We start from the raw sequence: 21,441 nt of genomic DNA on the forward strand, positions 1-21,441 counted from the left end.
CTCTCTCTCTCTCTCTCTCTCTCTTATTAAGTTCCTTAGACCTTTCTTTTGTCCATGTACCACGAGACTAACACTGTTCTTTGATAACACCTCTGTGGCTATATCGTATAATACAGGTTGAGTTCATTAATGTACGTAAATATCTTGCAGTCATAGAAAAAACCATTAAAACATAATCCAGTTTACTTTCCGCGGAACGCCACCAACAAACGTCGTGCGGTGTCTCAAATTATATATTTATGGCACCAGCAGTTTTGTCGAAGTTTTTTATTCAGTCGTTTTGATGCTCTTCGAGATTCTCGTTGTTTAGCTTTAGCTGTATGTATAATCGACCCTTGACACGAAACGAGAGCTGTCTCGAAATAAAAGTAAAAATGGCAATGACAAGATGTAGGCTAGAATGAGATCTTCTTCCTCTTTGAAGCTTTGTCCTGACAGATGCCGTGTAAAGGGCCCAAACAGGCGATAATCTGTAAGAAGGCGTAGGACGGTCTCTAATTAATAACAAACAAACGATAAAAGAGGCAAAGAATGGGGTTCCTTTCGAGAGGGCCCTAATTAAATCGACACAAGGCCATGAACATCTTGCTTGCAATGGAAAAGTAGAAGGCAAAAGAGGCAGAGGTAGACCGAATTTAACTTTCATAGATAACTTGAACAGGTGTGTAAAACGAGAGGAGAATAAAAACTATCCGAGAATAGAAATATCAAACCATGATTCCCAATACGATTAAAAGGAGATTAAGTCACTCCATGTTTTCAAAAAGAGACTAGGGAGTGAGTAAAGGAAGAGATACCAACACCTTTAAGACCATTATTATCATCGCTACTTTTTTTTTTTTTACTAGGGGCCTATGGTGCTGGGGAACATTTATTTCGAATATGGCTTTTCTTGAATAAATCACAGAGGGTGGAGGTGGAGGGTCTCATATTTTACCGTAGGCGGGCAGAGATAAACAGGAGAAAATTGACATTTACAAATCAAAGTCCCTACTAGCTCTGTGTCATCTCAGAGTTACATTGACTTTTATTCTATTTGTCCTTCTGTATACAGAAAACAGTAGGATTATATTGGGGATATGATTTACGTTAATACAATTTAATAATTTATTGAAATCCGAGAAAAGCTTCTGCTGCAGCAACAGAAGGAAAAAGGCGAAACGTTTTCCGAACCAATAAGCGTGCACAAGGAGGCCAAAAACTTCTACTTCCCCTTCCCTTAGAAACAACGAAAATGGCGGATGGTACGCTTGTTTGTTGTCCTATCAACCGGTGGAATTTGCTTTTAAAATCCATGTGGTGTTCTTTTATGTGTATTTAGCTGTTTTACGAAACTAGAAATCGGTGTGATTAGCGTCGTTGAAAATGTCAGCCACAATCCCAGAAGAAATCTTAATCTGCGGCAGTCTGCCAAATTTGAACCTTTGTTCTTCTTTCTTCTGGCACGCCTTGTCTGAACTGTAGTCAGTGTTGTCACTGTTGTTCTTTGTTGACAAGTCTCAGTGCACTACCATTATCAACCACTACTACTGCTACAAAATTAGAAGACACTACATACTTCAAGTGTTGCAGCTGTTACAGTTATATTGGAGTGTGTTATATCCAGGTTACTTGGCATTTGTGACATGTGTTATTGAATTTTTGGTAAATTTTTACTTTCACTCCCGCACACAGATGCACTCTTTCAGGGGTTAAACTGCTGTACTGTTTGCTGCAGATCACACATAAAGCCACTAAACTGTCGCAAATCAATTATTTTCAAGACAATTTCAAATCTAACTGTAAAATATCAAATTATGGGTAAAAACAGGGGGGCATGCCCCCCTGTAACCCCAGATTTTCTTTTACCCCAGTGGGGCAGGCCCCCCTGGAACCCCCCGATTGGTCCAAAGCATGTCTATCTCGGTTAAAAACAATCACATATTTCAAAAACTGTTAATTTGCGACAGAAATGAAGTTGATATTTGTGTTCAGCGCATCAATATTTAGTAGTAAATAGACAACTGGTAGCTGAGTGTGAGACGGGAGGGAAAGTAAAAAAATACCTAATTTTTTTTGTAGGCTACTTCATGAATTCAGTGTTGTCACTGTTGTTCTTTGACAAGTCTCAGTGCCCTACCATTATCAACCACTACTACTTGGTACCAGAAACTAAATTTTCAAAGTAGCTGCATGCCAAATTTATCTGTTCCATTTGAAAGGCCTATATCCATTGAGCATTTTGGTACCATTTTTTAACCTCTCAGTCAATTTTTAAGAAAATGGTAGTTGTTTAAAATTTGATCAAATTGGTTAAAGTCAGTCACTGGCTGCAACCCCATGTTTGACAGACAATAAAAGAGTACCAAGAGCACTAAACATCTCCACATTAACAGAGTACAATCACTATAACAAATATATGGAGCCTAATTTTTTTCAAGACTGAGATCATTACAAATCAGTATTTTATCACTTCAAACACGATGATCTGTTGTTATTTCGACAAAAACACCGAGCGTTGACCCGGCCGGCGCCGCACCGGCCCCCGCGGCGAGCGAGTCGGCTTATACTTATACTGTAGTGTACCCCGCGTGCGGGGTCACATGCTTTCCGAGTCTCGCGGAAGGATTGATGTATAATAATTCCAAGCTAATTAGTTTATTGAAATAGGAAATAAACTGATCTTGATACCTTTTTTAAGCCTGTGTTTGACATATTTTGTGTAAAAAGTGATCTTTAAACATTTTGACAGCATTTTTAAAAGCTTTTTATTTAAACGCAAAAGGCCAAATATATACCACGAGAAAGCACTTTAGAGTTCTAAAGTTTTCCGCCAATGAAAGGACGGTATTTAATCATCGCCTGTTCCGCGAAGCATTTGAATGCATGCCTGTCAATTTTTGAACAGGCTGACCACGCATTCAGACCGCGAGGGTTTCGCTTTCGTCGGCGATTCTCCAGCTACTAATAATCGGACATATAAACAACTTACACCATTGTAACGAGGAAAAGCTGAACTTTTACATGGTGTACGGCATTTGGTGTTTTATAGCGAAAGAGCAAAAAAACAGCGATCGGAATTACCCCGATTTCACCGGTACCACGCGGTCAGAAGGCCGTGAGTGCCCGCGAGGCCGTGTTTACGCTACCTACTACTACTGCTACTGCTACAAAATTAGACGACACAACATACTTCAAGTGTTGCAGCTGTTATAGTTATATTGGAGTATGTTATATCTAGAATCTAGGTTACTTGGCATGTGACGTGTGTTATTGAATTTTTTTGTAATTTGTTCTGGAGTTGTGGTTGATCTAGATTAGATCTAGAATCTAGATCTAGAATCTAGATCTAGTTAATAGTTATGATATAGAGGCTCAATCTGTAATTAATATTGATATATTGTAAAGCATTTCACCAAGATCTTAGACTTAGGGGTAGTTGACAGCTGGTTCTTCAACCTGCAGTGCAACTGATTTACAAATATGTAGATTAACAATTTTTTCTACTTCATAGGGCCACCTTGCCACATATTACGGTTTTGAAAATACTGACATAGTCATGTTTATACCTGAGAGTATTTTCAGCTTTGATGGAAATTAGTTTTGAATTGTCCCTGGCTCATAGCCAAAGCACAAACTTATCGATTTTAGGATCATCGAGGGATCTTTAATGTGCACAACTTGCACATGGGACGTATATGAGATTTCCACCCTTATTCAAGATGGCCAGATGGTAGATTTTACCTACCGAAATCAGGGGTGAGGCTAAAAGACAACAGTACGCAGCAGCCAGGATTAGCAGGAGAAAGAGTCGTGAGTGAGGGATAAAGGAGGTAGGGTATGGAAAAGAAAGTGGAGAGGAAAGCAGAGGAGGACGAAGGAACTGAAAACGAGCTGAAAGAACATTTAGGAGAACTTTTTTCATCTTTGTCAAGTTTTTATCTTGGGACTTTATGAATGAGAGGCAAACACTGCACCTCAAGACAATGAGAGCCCATAATTCTAGACCTAAATATATCTGTTTGCGATTGTATGCTTTTGAGTTTTTTTCCCACAAGTTTCTTATGGAGGCCTATAAAATCATCTGCTTGTTGCCTATCTTTAAAATAAAGTGCGTCTGGGTCATCTACAAATATTTTAGGCATTTGGCTACTTTATAGCCTGAGTACCGGGTACTTAATGTCACAGGCTCTCAAGGCTGGCTGGCTTGGTGACATTCGTAACAGGTGGCCAAACCGTTTTATTCCCTGTTTTTTCTGTAAAATGCAGACAGGACTCCAGACTAATAGTTGCTCTTACTTCTTTTTTTCTCTGCCAGTCTTTTCTTGCAATGTTAACTCACCTCAGACGGTTCACACAACAGTTGCGTGACCCCCGGCGCGACGCTCGCGACGGTTCCCACCAGCCCTGCGTGACCAACTTTGGAATTTTTTTTTTCGCTGTACAAATCACACATGGATCGCGAGACCTGCCTCATACCCTTGTTTGGCCAAGCCTGTGCTACTTAGACTTCGTTTCGTATCTCTGGGGCCCGTAGTTTTTAAGTTATTGAAGGTGAAGGACAGTGACCCCAACTGGGGTTGAACTGACCGGAACTCGCGCTTTGTTTTTTTCTATACAGCTGATAGTAATCCGACAGTCGCGTCGTAGTAACGGTCGAAAAAGTCGCATGAACAAGAATCACATAATTTCGCCGTTTTCTATACTTCTATACATTTTACTAGTTCTTGTGTCTCAGAATATGATGTGTCTGATAGTTAGGATCCTGGATATGTACCTGAACATGGCCCAAGTCGTAGTTCTAGGGCTAGATCTAGCACTAGTACTAGTACTGGTGTTGTTGTTCGCGCAACGAAATCACAACGTCGTGCCGTATCTGTCTCATGTCAGACAGTGTATGGGTCTGAATCAACGCACAGATCAGCTTTTATATTTTCACCAAACACTCACACATGCATACAAATCAAAACAGAACACTTTTAACTTTTATTTTTGTTGTTGTGAATTTCATTCTACCTGTCACGTCTCTGGACATTTTTCGGAAAACTAAATTCATGCTAATTTTTAAAAAATCATACAAAGTAAAATATTAGTCTTAGACAACTTTAGTTTTTTGTATTAGATTAAGCTTGAATGTTAATTTACTGTGTCAAAAAATAATAACAATAGGGTAATTTTGAGAGTTGTGATTTATTGAAATACTCCCAAAAACGCCAGTCTTCAACGCTTGTGACTGGTCAAAGGGCCCAGTAGTAAGTGAGCTAACGGCTTTGTGGAGACATTTCATCTGGCATGCAGTAATTTTGCTTTCTTGTGTTTTACTTAATGTCCAGGTCTGGCACTGGTAGCACAATATTGTTATAAATTAAATTTTGAACTGATAAGCCGTCTCTTTGTGTCCATAGAGATGTTTGGAAGCCATACTCGCAAATGAATTTACTTACACACCACTCAAAGTATTCGCAGTCGCACATCTCAGCTTTTGTGAAAGAAAACAATCATTTGGGAAAAAGATTCACAGATATGATGTTGGACTTTACCTACACTCTGATGAAAATGAGGAATGGTTTACATAGTCTTCATTTGAATGTCTTTTTCAGAAGGATCCAGACCAGTGTCTACCACAGAGTTAGGGACAAATGAAGTCCCTGACACTCAAGACATCCCAGACAATATTCAAGTTAGTAATTAATCTTTCAGAACATCAAATATTTTGCTCTTTAGGTGACATGATAGGAAAATGTACCAGCGAGGTAAACAATGAAAGCATCATGGCAACAGAATCCCAAGTGCAGACCTGCTCTTGTCACAAAGAAAATGTAAAAAGTTTATTCTGACAGTCCACCGAGTATAAAGATAACATTGTTTGATGTTGTTTGAACTGCTTCGCTGACTCATCAAAGTCAATGGAATGAAAAATAGTATGACATTGTTAGCATTGTGAGATATCCATTTCTCTCTCTCTCTCTCTCTCTTTTGGCGCTGTGGCGTCATAAACGGTCAGCATTGCCGACAGCACGCAGGAACTCAACACTTGCTGGGGGGGTCCTTGAAATGTGCTGAAAGTGGGTTACTGAAATGTCCCAGCAGACCAGTTCTGGCACGATAGTTGGCGGGACATCTTAAATAGTTTCATCCTCCTCCTTGCAGGATATCCATTTGACATGACAGTTATGGTTTATACTTTCTTCGTCTTGAAATGAGAAAGGGTCAATCACACCCCTGCCTAAAGTTTTGAATTCTACCCAATTCTGATTAAAATTTTTAAAACTTAACATTTTCATCACTATTCATTTTTTTTCATATATTTTGTTTCAAGTTTTGTTGAAATTGGTGCAAATATGACCAAGTCATTGCCCTTGAGATGGGTCCTTTTTTTTATAGACACCCAGTAGCCTATATGTGTATGTTTAATCATAATATAACCTAAATGGTGGTGATGTTCCATGATTCTTTATTTCATCAACTGGATAATCATAATGTTTTAAAAAATTTTTCCCTCAGAAAATCATCATGAGTGAGAAAGAGGCTGCTGAAGTGCCTAACAAACGGGCCAAGGTTGACCTTCAGTCCCTACCGACCAGAGCATATCTTGATCAAACTGTGGTACCTATTCTTCTGTCTGGAATGTCAGTTCTAGCACGGGAAAGGTTTGTTTTTGTTGCTTCTGCAATTGATCATCACCATTTGAAAAGAAATGTCTAGTTGTGCATCATTGTCAGATTTGCATTTAGACCTGCATGTTTGCCGACAATCGTCTGAAATCCGACAAACGCGACCCGACTCGCGAACCGGCCGATGCTATCGCTAGGCCCACCTGTATCAGTCAATGTGCGAAGTGCGAGGCCTGGCCGACTGCCAGCGCCCCCTTTTTCTCCCGTCGGCTTTGTCGGCACTTTTCGTTTTCGTGCCGACCGCCGACGCGCGCTCCGCCGACTGCCGACGTCGGCGTTTCCGACATAATTGTCGGAAACCGAGTAGAAATACGAATACGAAAAAGGACGACGACCTAAATTATCTACTTTCAGTTTCGTGCTCGAGCGGCCATTTTGAATTTCGTTTGTTGACAAATTCAATTGTTGAGATCGTGTGGATTCATTCACTCACTTGACTTGTTCTAATAGAATCTAGATCTAGATCTAGATTTATATAGATCATTATAGACCTCAATGGAGGATTCATATTCCAATTCTATTGTGTCAAACCCTATCGTAGTCATAGGTTGTGCTGTAATATTAATGTTGGTAAGCCGTTGGTAAAAAGCATTTCATCAGGTGCGTGAATTATTTAGAATCTATACTCAGCTGAGTCCCTCTTTTCGGAATCGGATGCGGATTTCTAGTTCAAGGCCTATTCCTATTCACTTGTTCTACAAGATATCGACCTAGATTTATTTAGATTACTAGATCTAGATCTATATATGGTATGGAGGATTCATACTCCAATTCTATTGTGTTACGAAACTGTATCAAACCCTATTATAATAGCAATGTAGATCTAGATATAGATATAGATTCTAGATGTAGGTAGGCCATATAATGCGTGCTCTTTGTTTTGGAGTGGGGGTTTTTGGGGGGGGTTTTCATTTTGGACTTGTGCTGGCCTTTTTACATGAGACTCGTTGCAGGTTCTTTTTTGGGGTAGGCCTAGCCTAGGGTTAGGGTTAGGTCTCTTCTTTATTGTGTTTGTTGGGGTGGTCGCTCGTTACTCGGAAAAGTCCTTCCTTATGACACCCACAAAAATTTAAGCTCTTATTGGGGGGGGGGGGGGGGTACGCGCAAAATTTTCAGACAATCTGGTTGAGACTCACATGCAGGTCTATTGCATTGTTAGTAGGCTATTATATTCAATGAAAAAAGAACCACATCTCTCACACTATTACCATCAGTGGTATACTTGCACTTGTCGGGGGAAAGTCTTAGGAACAAAGGTGCACCTTTAGATGTAAGAAATGAGTACATATATGATAGATGCAAAGACCAAAAAACTTTAAGTACTTGGAAAGCTCAGTGAAAAATCGACCGTCTTGTCGCAACTCATACTTTTCTGTAATTCAAATGCTGAAACTTGATTGTACTTCTTCTTGCTTTGTTTTCGGAGCCTTGTTAGAGTAAGAGCACCAGTGGCTTTGTCACACTATTTTTGTTATTTGCATTCCCTATACTGTTAGAGAATCTTGACACTTTATAATTCCAGATTGAGTTTATTCCAGTGTCTGTTACTTCTTGAGAAGAAGACGACTTTGGAAATTCTAGGGCGAAATCAAATTCTAAATCGTTTCTGTTTTGTCGTGTGTCTCTGAAACTAAAGCTCATGGAGCATCTTAAATGAATCCGTGTAGGCCTAGTGCACTCAGTATAATAATGTCTAATGTTTCCCTTAGGACATCGTAGAACAGATGTAACAAAGAGTGTTTGTCTTCCTTGAAGGGAGGGGGAGAGCCTATTCAGCTTGCTACAGTAGCAATAACAGTATCAAGCTGCATTCAAGCAACCATTGAACTTAATAGATAATACGGAAGTGATGTGCACTTTCATTCTGAGAAAGATTTTTTAATGTAGATAAGACCTGTGCTGTGTCTATGAAGCTGGTAATTAACTGAAAAAATTAACAATAAAAGTGGTACAATCTTACCCACAAGAGCTCAGTTTTGAATCCAGTAATTTGCAGCTACTCAGAGTTTGTAGATCTTAGATGTTTTCTCTTTTAAAATAAAATCTACTTAACTTTTGTCCAACTCAATCTTCCTCAGGCCTCCAAATCCAGTGGAGTTTCTGGCAGCTTATTTATTGAAGAATAAAGACCAGTTTGACCAGTGATAGCTGTCAGTCATGACTGATTGATCCTGATGTTGCTGTCGATGTGCATGTCTATGGACATGGAGAGCTCCACCCAAGACCTGCACCTTCCCATGCATCATTTTTTTTATTCTGTCGTTTATAAAACTTCACTATGTTTCCATCTATTTCATATGTAATAAAGTCCATCAGTCATTGCAACAACAGTCAGGTATTTTTCATTTTACAGTATAAAATTAAATGAAGAAAGAGCATATAAAATAATTATACATTTACTATGAAAAAACGTCAGTTGAAAAAGACTTCTAAGGAATTGAAAAATAATATGTAAAAAGCACTCTTCATTGTTGGGCTCTGAGTTAGCCACTGGGTAAAAAACTTGTATGGGCTGCTACAGTTTGAATTGGAATGTCCAATGCCCAACCCTAAAATGGTTCAATGCTACATTTAATTTACTCAGGACTTCTGATTGATATATATCGACAACCTCAGGCACAAACTGGTAATCTTGTAGTCCATTTGTATCGGGTTTTTTAATTTTGCAGTGTATTAAGTCTGCACTAACACAATTTAAATAACTCAGGAGGCAGGTCTCAACTCTTCCTTTAATGGACAACCCAAGCTGAAAGGGATACAATTTTGCAGTAGAAAGACCAAGATACTCGATAAACGTTTTTCCCACTGGGAAACCATACTTTAAGAGTCATCTGTTTGCGACGAGGTAGTGAATAAATCTCAAACTGCTGCTCCACGGATCGCAACCCCAGTGCTTTTTTGTCGTATCTCCATTTTTAATAACAGTGAAAACAGTTCATAACAAAAGGTCAGCTTTAGAAGATGTCACATATTCACTGTTTTAAAAAAAATGGAGATGCAAGACAGCACTGAGGTCGCGTGATGCTGGCACTCCTTTAGTGTGAACACCACACATACATATACAGTCAAACCTGCCCTGACAGCCACCTCTATAAGACGGTCACCTGTACAAACGGCCACTTTCCATTTCCCCCCTTGCGTTTTTTGTATATAATTTAACTGTGTAAAACGGGCATCTGTACAACGCGGCAGCGGCCACTATATTTTAACACCAAACCCCTATCGCACTAAGCAATAACACCTGTCTTAGACGGACACCTTAGTGACTCCATTACGTTTTGTCATAAACTGTGCATTGGCCCCTGGCGTTGTGGGCTAGCCGTCATAATAATTCAATCACCTGTCGTTGTTGTTAGGTAGTCCCTTCAACCAATCATGTTGCGTAGGCCCCTCCCACTGTTGACCAATAGCTACCAATTTTCAGCTTCTGGTGAGGTAAGCTTGTGATCCCTCAAAACCCATAAGCCCCGCCCAGAACTCATACAAATCGTAAGTGAGATGAGTGGTCACTGTTTACCCAGTCTGTAACAAAGTAACAAAGGATGTCAACATGAACTTGTTACAGAAGCGTCGCTCGTTCTCCCAGTGGTGGCGACCCATGTGTTTGTTTTAACATGGCACTCGGTCTTCCTCGTCTGATACATTTCGTATTATTGTCACTCTTGTGCAAAATCAGCAACAAAATAAAAGTTACAAACAAAATACAAACCACCACCACCAACAACAAAAACAGCAACAATGCAGCTAATTTCGATTGGGACCTCGGATGGGAATGGTTCATTTTCTTCATCTTGATCAGTCCTGCCTAAGACGGCCACCTGTCATATACGGCCATTTTTCTCATTGACAAAGGGTGGCCGTCTTGCACAGGTTTGACTGTACTTTGTCTCACTACATTAAAACTTAGCTTGCAATATTACTACATAAAACAAATGTGGGTTGGAAGGGCTGATCCTTCCCTCCCTAGATTTACATCACACAGAACTGCATAGAGAGGGACTGTTTTTTGGTGTATGGTGGTAGTAAATATGTTCTCTCCTCTCAAATTCCCCCATTGCCGAATCCAGGACAGTCCTGGGAAATTAGAGACAGTTGGTGAGCCAGGGACTAATAATTTACAGTGAAACTCTTTTATACATACATATGTGAGGCACCGTGTTGAACCAGGCGCTCGTCAAAATGATTCAACTGAAGAAACCGTCATTTTTATCTGATATTTGCTTTTGGGCGCAACACCTTTTATGTCCATTTAAAAACGAAACACATTTCAGTGTGGATTTTACAAAAAAATGTTGATTAAAGGCACAAAAAATACATATTTTCAGTTTCCAAAGACTCAACAAATTGTGGAAGTCACCTAACTTTGTCCGCCATTTTCTCTTTAATTTTATCTCTGAAACCAGGCAACTCCCACCTTCTTCAGTGATGAATATATCTTGACTTTTGTTTAAGGGTATTTTTTCATCGAAAGTAAGAAAAATGAACAAGCTTTAAAATTATATCAATAATTTGACATTCCTAAAAATTGACGAGCGCCTGATTCCATCGCATCGTCACACATATTAAAAACAGGCAACAATCAAACCCTCTAACAATCACTTGAGCAAGACAATGATCTGTACAAACGACCACTTCCCTTTTCCACCTTGCATTTTATCTATTATTATGATATTTTTCAAGAACACCAATCTAGGACGAGGGTGAACACTTTTCTCATCAACAAATGTTGACAAGTCTTGGACAGGTTTGATTGTAAATATAATTATTCTCTGGAAGTCAAAGATCATTTCATTGAAATTGAAGACGAAATTTAAAATATTTAGTGGCAATGTGGCTGTACAGACGTATGGTTCAGAGATGTAGATCTATGGAAAACAAACAAAGCAATTCAACGAAAATTTAAATTTTACTAAGAATTTTACTAATAAAATGGAATTGATCTAATTACTATGGAATTCAGATTCAACAAAAGCTCGAATTCAACGAACAGAGTCGGAATCCCAGGTTTTTTTATTCTTAAAATTTTTTTTAATAACCTGGATTCAAGGAACATATTGAGCAAGCTTGCAGAGGGAACTGCTCTATGCGACCAATCAGCGATCTTCTTTTATACCAACATGCACGTTGTTATCAGGCACCCAAATCTTAGCATGTGTCAAAGTCAGACAGGCGGCCAGCACTAGTATGACTGTGTGCGTGTGTCTAGGGGGGAGGGGATACAAACGGTCCGAGCGTGGAACATCAGTAAAGATACAAATGTGACAGGTTTTTTTTTCCCTAGCTACTGATCAATATTAAAATGATAAGTTAATCTTGACATAGATCTTAGTAATGAATTGCGCGCTGGGCTGTGGAATCAAACGTTGACGTATGCTAGGCTTTACACAGCAACAGAACTTGTTTGGCAAACAGTACATTTGAACAAATTGGTTCTTTTGCACAGTGTGTGCTTGGTAGAGTTCAGAATATTTTCCTTGAATCTTCTAGCAATTCTTTGGTATCAAAGAAATGAAAGAAAATGCTTCTCATTTGAAACCAAACTCCTTTTGATTGAGAAAGTCGAATACATTACTTGCTTGGTGCCTGTAATTATCTACACAAAAAACCTCATGTTTGCCATAACGAACACACGGATTCAACTAATTTGAAGGCTAGGCCCGACGACTTCATTGAATCCTGGTTCCACTGTATAAATTAAAATAATGTAGTGGTAGAAAGAGCTGGAATTGAAGATATCAACATGACAATAAACAGAAGATGGAGATATTTAGGACATGTTCTAAGAATGCCGAAGACCGGATTGCCTTATCAGACAGGGTACATGTATTGGAGACCAGCTGAAAAAAGAAAAAGAGGTAGACAAACTGGAAGAAACCGAGGCACGATTAGGAACCTATAAGTAAGGCAATCACCAAGGGTCTGGATGTGCCGAGATTGGAGAAGGTGGCCAGGGACAAGCAAGAATGGCATCGACTGCTCTCGACTGATGGTATATGGTGAAAAATGGTGGAATGGTATGGGTATAACGCCCCCATCAACACTATTAGGTTATTTGGACCTCCTAGTTTGAAGTCCGTTTCCGATAGGACCGAGCCAAGTGGGAAGTTCGTGTAAAGTGTCTTTCCCCAAGGACACAACGCCGGACCGAGCTGAGTCTCGAACCCCCAACCCGCAATCTCACGATCACGAGTCCGGAAGCCTAACCACTAGGCTACAGACGCCACGGTATGGGGAGAGAGTAATATACTAAGTAAGTATAGTGAGAAGACTGAAGACTTTTTCATCATGCGATGATAATGATTATGATGAAGGAGAAAAAAAAATATACCTTATTTGTCATGTAGAGATTTTCTGTAATCACAGTTGGCATCATGTGGTCATTGAGAGACACGGTAAAGGCAAAGTTGTTCCAAATCTCAAACAAGATACTCTTGAACTTGCGTTGTTGAAGAGTTATCATTTTTCCTCCAACACCAACTTGAAACTCAAGAATTCATGTTATTTTTTTAAAGGGGGTGGAGAAAGGGTAGGGGAGGGGAGGTGAGGGTGGCACACCCATTATTTTGACCACAAAGTCAAAGAATAGTCGACTTCGGATGAGTTGATGGCGTCGCGGGAGTAAAAAAATAACCCATCCGAAGTTCAATTTAACCATAGGGATCTGTAAAGAAGATGAAGTGGTGGGACTCGGGGGGAAAAACGAGTATATGTCTGTATGCACACACAGAAAGTAAAGGCCTGTGTTTGGTTGGGGTTTGGTGGGGAGGGTTTATAGGTAAGTACTCAGGCTGGTATTATTTGGTTAATTTCTACTACATGTATCGTATTTGGTACAATTAGTACCTATATGTAAGTTGTAATGGAACTTCAAAAGATCTCCATTTGGGATGGCGAAAGGTTTGTAACTCTACGAGAGAGTCTAATAAAACCATCTTTAACGACATATGTAGTTATGTCGCCAATATGTTGAAATAACAATGTGCTTTCAGGGTGTGCATGTTTTTGGTTTTTTTGCTAGCACTGTCAAGAGTACTAGTCTAGGAACGATTCCTAGTTCAGTAACAAAGAAACAGAATAAACCTTATTAAAAGACCAATAATTGTACTTGCCGGTCCTTTGTCTAACCAAATCATTTCATAATCACCTTCTATAAAAAGAACACACAGAACGATACTATATAAGGTAATAAAAGTAGATTTTAATAAAAGCAAAACAAGATGAACTACATGCAATAATGCAAGTAAGTACAAAAGACAGTACTTATGAAAAAGAATGAGTTGGGAGGGGGGGGACAAAATACACACACAGTCACAGCAAATTTATATCATCGCTGTCAAAAGCAATCCACATACGAGGTCTGTCTCAGAATAAAGTTTCCCTCCTCCATAAAATCCAAAGTACACAACCAACAGCTGCTAAATTTTGTGATGTCATGACATCATGTCTAAAAAATCTCAACGCTAAATTTCAAGGGCATTAGTGCATGGGTCATAGAGCTGTGACGTGTCAAGTGCTGTGTTCTTGTGCACTTTGTCCAAGGCAAATTCCAGGAAAATGGCTGAGCAAAACATCGGTGCAACCTACTCATGCTACGCTGTCCGAGTTGTGATCAAATGTTCAACTCTTCTTGGCAAGTCTGTAGCTGAAACCAATGGTGATCTATACAAAGTAATAAAGAATAATGCCTCATCAATTCAAATAGTAAGGAAATGGACCAGGGAGGTTGAAGGTGGGAGGTCTGACATGAAAGATGAAGCCCACACAGAAAACTCGGGCAGAGAAATGTGATGCACCACATTGGGTTTTTTTTCGACATGAGTGACATCATACTGGGCTGGCTAGTCACGCCTTGCGTAACTGTCAATGGTGACTACTACAGATTCGTCCTCAAAGACAAGCTGCGACTCGCAACCCGGACAAAAGACCCGCTTTGCTTGAAGAAAGCGTCATCCTGCATCATGACAACGCGCATGTTCACAAGTCCAGAGTTGTGAACGAGCTTGTTTAGGGCTACTCGTGGGAATTACTGGAACACCCGTCCTATTCGCCCGATCTCGCTCCATGCAACTTCCACCTCTTCCCCAAGGTGAAAGAAATGCTGCGAGGTCTGCGATTTGAGGACGAGGACCAGACAGAAGAGGCTCTGAGTAAAGCACTCGGGACCTTGGACAAACGATCACTGGCCACTGTCTTTGACCGCTGAGTACATCAAATGGAAAAATGTCTTGAACTTGATGATTCCTACGTTGATAGGTATTTGAATAAGCTTTCTGTTGATACAAGGTGATTTATAATTATATCTGCGGACAGCATGACAGGGAAACTTTATTCTGAGACAGACTTCGTAATTCCAATTTTTGATGCAGTTTAACGTATTGTCATGGTAGAGGCTTATACAATTTTCTCGCTTTTCATGATTCCTGATAGGAGCATCGCAACAAAAACTAGTTGGTTCTTTTTGTGTGTGTTCAGGGTAAAAAGTACCAAAATGGACTTCAGCGGATTGCTTACGATACCACCAATATGTTCCATCAAGGTCAAATATATCAAGAACCTAATATCAGTACTTCGGAAAACATGAAATAGGAAGACCAAAAAATATGTTAAAAAAACATTTTTACAATAGGGAAATAATGAGTTATATATTGGTTATGAGCATTGTAGGTGTTTCAACATTTTGACATCACAGAAAAATAAAACATTTTGAACATCTGCTGCCAGTGAACACAATAGTACAAGGTGGCAAACCTGATCTATGCAAAATACATCGTTAGTTTTAACTGAATTTATAAATCATGTATAATTTGATGTAAAACCTGACTACACAAGTTTAGTAAAGAATTCTCTTCTTCTCCTTATTTTTCATCATTGAGAAATTCAAGGCACTAAAAATGAAAAAGTCTTTTTCTTAATTCAACAGAGAATAAAACAAAACAGGACCATCTTGAATATTTTAAAGTTAAAGTACCCAATACTAATAAGTAAGAATTATATTATTTTTCTTTAAAGAAAGGACACTTTCCTATGTTTTAAATTCTATATCATTTCTATGAACTTCATAGTTTGACTAGTTTTTATTGTGAAAATTCAGTAAAACTTAGCAAGCCACCTATGATTTGATCACAAAGTGACTGATATGAAATGTCAATTGGTACAATTGAAAACATTCAATGGTACACTCCCATCCACACAATTTAGATCTTAGAAGGCAGGCTGCATTGACCTTGCCTGTTCCAGCCAACCTGAAGGGGTGGGATTTCATTATTCCAGCAGACAGAAAAAATACTCACAGAACTAATCTTCCCGTCTTGAGAAACAAACTCACTTTTCCAACTAGCTAGCCAACAGCTGATATCTTTGCTCAGTGCATTAAGCTCTGTGTGTACAGTAAAAAGGACATGCCTTTATACAATACATCATAAATAGATAAATGACATTTATAGCAAGAGCAGCCCTCATACATGTAACGGTTTCAGATTTAAAGAAGTTTTCAAAACAATTCTCTTGCTGTTCTGAGGTCGGCACTGTATAAATGTGGATTTTCAAAAAGGTGCTATACTGTCATAGAAGATCAATAAAATATTTTTATTATTGGTACTTCAAAAGCAAATAAATCTTTATGCAATAAAAAATGGAATGAGATACTTTTGACAGTACAGTGAACCGTTTGTTTTAGTCAATCTCAGTAAAATCTTATACCTGCGTTTTTATCTTAGTATTAAGTTTTGTTCCTATCTATTAATTAAACTGAGTGAAATGATTAAAGCACCTTGTCAAAAATATTGCAACGGGACTTGAAATTCATTTAAAATTCACACAATTACCTAAATTCAAATGTTATCATCAAGTGACAATATTTCTTTACCCTTCGAAACAATTGTTTACGAAACTAAAAAAACAGTAATGCTTGAAATGTTTTTTATTACACCAGTACCAAACTTTTGTACCACTGCTCTTATTGCGACTATTCAATTTAAGACTATACTCCGTTTTCCTTATAAATATAATTGACTTAATCAGTGAAGATCAGGCCTAATGATATGACAGGGGTAAGAAACATCTTAGCACTGCCCACATGATTCTGGAATCCTTTTCATCCTTTTCCTTGCATCTTTAGTACAAGAAAAAAAAATTCAATTCTCATTTAAAATCGAAGGTTTACGTTAATCACACTTTTGCTTTGGAAAAACTCTGATGAGCAAGTCTGGCTCTAACTTTAAGCTTATGTATGTTCTTCTGTTAATTAAACTTATAAATATTTGCTTCTAGTGGAAAACAAAGAAGCTAAAAGAAGTGTGTGTGGGGGGGGGGGGAGAGGGGGTGGGGGGCTGGATGCTAATGTGTTTGCATTATTAATGGTCACTTGAATTGCATTGTTCCTTCAAGCCAAAGTGAATTCATTATTTTCTTTAAAGAAATATGAATAATGAAGTAATTTGTTCAAGGACCTTGAGCATTCTCATGCTTTATGAGGTTTCATGCAACATGAGTTCCTACTGAATAGGATATAATAAAATACAAAGCATTTATAAGTAAAATATCATTACTTCATGTAATATAAAGCACAAAGCAGGAAAAGAAAGCTCATACTATAAAAAAAAATAAATTTAATGCAAAAAAATAGCCCCAACAATCCCAACAACAGACAGTGCAAAACTAAAAAGTATGGTTCAGATATATGATACAGCAAACACTTCTAAATACAAACACAAAAGCAGTCTATGCATATCAATCAATCAATCACGTAAAACACTCACAGACAAAAAGTGATATAAAATCATAAAACCAATATTGGCTTACTTAATTTTGACATTTAAAAAAACAATCCCTTAGGAAAATCACATGAAAAGAGCAATTTTTGCATTTTCAAGAGACAGAGACAAACAGACAGTCAAAACAAAAAGTAAAGCTTGATAATTTTTTTTGGTAATTTCATTTTATCGATTAAAAAATAATCAAAGAAATGGGAACCAGTTAGGAATACAGTAGTTACCAAATGTAGTTACCAGTAGTTACCAAATGTGGCACATGTACTTGCATAATAGGATTTACAGACTAGAAGGACTGAACTTAGAAGAAGAACCGCAAAATCTGGGGGACACATTTTCAGATGCATGCCAAAGAGTCGCCCTGATATTGAGCTAGAAATACACTAAGATGCTTTGAAGAACGTAAAAAATTAAAACTTTAGACATTTTACACTCCCCTCAACACAATTTAGATCATTTAGGAGGTAGGCTGCTTCACCCTGCCTATCTGGGCCAACATGAACTGAGAGAGATACAATATCCAAGCAAAAAGAAATCATTGATGGGAATGAAAAGCTACAAGAAGTAGCAGACCACTGCAAATGCTTATGATCTATTAGTATTACCAAGACTCTCATTCATCAAAGTTTGCAAAAGGTTCCATGACCACAAAACAGTTATCAAAGTCAAAGTGAGTCAGGAGAGACAGGAATCTCAACATGATTAACTCTTTCACTACTGCAAGCCATGTTTCACAGCTTGTGTTACTGTTACTCCCAACGCTGGATCGCAAGCTATGTTTCATGGGTCGCCATTTTCTGCTTCAAAACCAGTCCTATTTATGTAATAATCGAAACTGAAATCTTAAGCTGAAGAATTACCACTTTTAGCAACATGTTGAGATAGGTCATTATTTTCCCTGTATTTTTAAACATAATGCCTGTGGCTAATGTTCAAATTGAACTCAAAATCTTTAAATTGTCTGAGGGCGGCAGAATCAAAAAGTAGGTCACAGAAAAGGCCCAGTCCAGGTGAGGAAAACCCTGTGTTAGTGAAAAAAGTTAAGATCAAGAAAATGAAAATCCTGCACCATGCATGTATTTTAAATGTGAGGGACTTCACATTCACATCAGCAGACAAAAATTCGAAAGGTTTCACATGAGTTGCTCCAGAAAGAACTTTCAAATAAAATGGCTAGACAACATGAAGAACACATAGGCACAGGAAAACCAGGGGTTCCCAAGGTATTTTCACAAAGACTTCCGATATTTAGGATTCTTTCACTGCATTGAAATGGAAGACTATTGGACTTCCTTGATAGAGAACAAGAGAACAGAAGGAGGGGAAGAAAAGGTCTGCTTCTTCCAAGATACAACAATACCTACAAAAGGGAAAAGACCTACCATGAGGTCAACTTCACAATCTGTGAGGATCACAGCCAAAGAGAAAAAAAGAAAGTTGAGATTCTCAGGATGCAAGAGCAAAACCTTGCTAGCAATAAAGGCACCGGAATATGTAATATATGATGCAAAAAAGGGCGGGACATCAATCCTTGTCTATGCCAGTAACATTGTCTTGTGTGCATTGACCTAATCAGCTACATATGCCATAAGACAAAGTAAGCATTTTACAGCACTTGCAACACAATTAGGTCATATAAGTGCAGAAGATTAGAAGTTTTACAAGAGAGTAACAAACACAAAAAAGAAGGAGGAGATAAAGATGACAGATGTTTGATAGGAACGAAGGAGCAAACCACACCAGAGCACCCGCCAACCACCCTCAGCCATCCAGACAGGACATAAAACATAGACCAATAAAGCACAAACACTATTGTCTGCTGTGACTGAACCGTGTCCTCAAAGTGTCTTAGTCTTAAACTAATTGAAAAAACAGATGGTAGTGCATAAAGGCCCCCCCCAAAATAATTTACTGAAAATGCGATTGTGTGCACTACTGATGTGACAAACATCAAACATTCATCTAGTACTACTACCAGTACATGTGTTTCTTAACACTCATTACACTATCACAAAGCTTAAAAAAGGTAGCCAGCAGTATATAAACAGTACCCGTATCACAAATGGAAAAAAACCAAACCAAATATCCATAGTCTAAAAATGATTGTGAGCTTTATAAACTTTGACAATACTGATAGTCACTCTTTAATACTTTATTATTCAATACCATACCACAATAAGAAGTACTGAGCTCAGAAACTTAAGACTTTTTTGTTTTATCACCCTGTTCCCGGCCCTCTCTTTATTTTCTCAAGCTGGCTGTGTGGTGAGATACAACTGTTACTATTCTACATAGTGCATGCTGATGTCCACTTTGCAGTGCTGTCCTTCCTTTCTTTCCTTTGAAAAGACCTATTAGCGTCTACTGAAGCTTAGAAATCTTGTGAGGAAAAAAGGCTAATTTGAACAATGTTACAACAACAAAAATCCCAATCTACTTTGCAGAGAAGTATAACAAGTTCAGGCAGTCCCAATGACTGTCTAAATTCAATACTGTTATACTTAACAGATGTATAGATTTAAATGCTTGTTTTAGTTTTAGTAAGAACTTTACAGCACTTACAACATGAGAAGGTCATATAAAGTGCTAAAGATTAGAGGTGTTACAAGAGAGTAATGAACACAAGAAAGAAGGAAGATAAAAAAGGACGCAAGATGTTTGAGAGGAAAAAAGGAGGCGACCACATCAGAGCACCCGCTAAATGCTTTTTGATGAGGAGAAAGTTTAATCCATTCACAAATCATTTACGGCTGAAGTTTTATGAATCAACAAGACTTATACATACTTTTGATGCACCAAGTACCTCAAGATATTTATTTTCACTCATAACAATAAATACTTACACCTAAGAAAAATGGTACTGATATTATCAAGCCATGACTTTAATGTTGAGAATTAATGAGATAATTCCTACAAATATAGATCTGAGGTACCAAGCTTCAACAATTATTGTTGGTCACTGTTAGATAATTATGGCAATAAAGACAGATTTGGTTCTCATTTATTTGGAAAACTCTTTAACTGTGAACAACTGCATAGCACATAAAGAAAGCAAAACTATCATCAATAACTTGTGTAGTAATAATATCTAGCAAAAAAATATTTCTAATGACTTTTAAAAAAATTGGTGAAGTGGCAAAATGAGTAATCTAGAACTAATCGATAAACTGTACGAATTTCAGAAACATTTTTTTCATTAACTGAGCACGCTGGTGGGCAACCTTCAAAACATCGTCATGAGTCACCTGGAACTGCGAGCCATCCTCAAAGTCCACCATATCAGTGATGAGAGAGACACCAAATACTCGCATGCTGCTGTGTCGGCCTACCACTGCCTCTGGCACCGTGCTCATTCCTGTCACGAACAGAAAGACAAAAAGTTGAAGGTAAAAAAATGTGAACAAGAGAAACAAAACCTGTAACAGCTTGCAACCGTTAGTGAATATACCCAGTGCGGCAGCTGTTAACTAAATGGACAACACACTGTTCACCACTACCAAACTGAGAACAATGATAATGGGGTCTGTGTGATGTAACTCTCGAATTAACAGGAACTAGTAGCGAGTAGTTAAATGCTTGCATTGTCATTTAAAAAACTGTCATGCCTATTTAATTAACATTGTTTTAGTAACATTGTTCCAGTGTGTGTTTGTTACAAATAAAGAGATATACATTGACACTTTAAAGGTCATTTCAGCCATGGAGAAAAATCGATATGAAAATAAAAACAACAGAGGGAAATATACTCAAATCTCTTAGTCATTAGGAAATAGTCTTAACTGCAAAATGTGACTTGTGGTAAGTGCTTGTGCGTGTAACTCAGAAGGATAAAGATTGTTATTTTCTGAATAGTCCTCAGATACTTTATCATGATGACGGTCTTCTGTTGGGTTGTGAGAGCCCATGCTTTTCAGGGGCTGTGGGGGGGGTTCCTCCTTTCTTTTTTTCCAACCATTTTCTCTTTTTCTCTTCCATTTTTTCTTCTACTTGAAAAATGGCCATGAAATAATGAAATAATA

General features: G+C 38.3%; 2 protein-coding genes across 5 annotated transcripts in view; one reads left to right on the forward strand and one right to left on the reverse strand.

Moving 5' to 3' along the window:
* Positions 1 to 1,145: 1,145 nt before the first annotated feature.
* Positions 1,146 to 8,982, forward strand: LOC101845799 (protein dpy-30 homolog). Its single transcript, XM_005106162.3, has 4 exons — positions 1,146 to 1,244; positions 5,580 to 5,659; positions 6,484 to 6,629; positions 8,732 to 8,982. Exons 1-4 carry the CDS (start codon positions 1,235 to 1,237, stop codon positions 8,796 to 8,798), a joined length of 303 nt encoding a protein of 100 aa, XP_005106219.1. The 5' UTR covers positions 1,146 to 1,234; the 3' UTR covers positions 8,799 to 8,982.
* Positions 8,983 to 13,831: 4,849 nt separating this feature from the next.
* Positions 13,832 to 21,441, reverse strand: part of LOC101846025 (purine nucleoside phosphorylase) — a 23,606-nt gene continuing 15,996 nt past the window's right edge. For all 4 annotated transcript variants that reach the window (XM_035971839.1, XM_035971840.1, XM_005106165.3 and 1 more), the window contains exon 7: positions 13,832 to 20,777. In XM_035971839.1, coding sequence (XP_035827732.1) covers positions 20,578 to 20,777 — 200 coding nt within the window. In that variant the 3' untranslated portion in view covers positions 13,832 to 20,577. The remainder of the gene's footprint in view (positions 20,778 to 21,441) is intronic.

Source organism: Aplysia californica, unplaced genomic scaffold (genome assembly GCF_000002075.1).
Source record: "Aplysia californica isolate F4 #8 unplaced genomic scaffold, AplCal3.0 scaffold00518, whole genome shotgun sequence".
Lineage (NCBI taxonomy): Eukaryota > Metazoa > Mollusca > Gastropoda > Aplysiida > Aplysiidae > Aplysia > Aplysia californica.

Coding starts and splice junctions, on each gene's coding strand:
- LOC101845799 (XM_005106162.3), top strand. Junction 5,660..6,483: donor ACATCCCAGACAATATTCAA/GTTAGTAATTAA, acceptor TTTTTCCCTCAG/AAAATCATCATGAGTGAGAA. Junction 6,630..8,731: donor TCAGTTCTAGCACGGGAAAG/GTTTGTTTTTGT, acceptor AATCTTCCTCAG/GCCTCCAAATCCAGTGGAGT.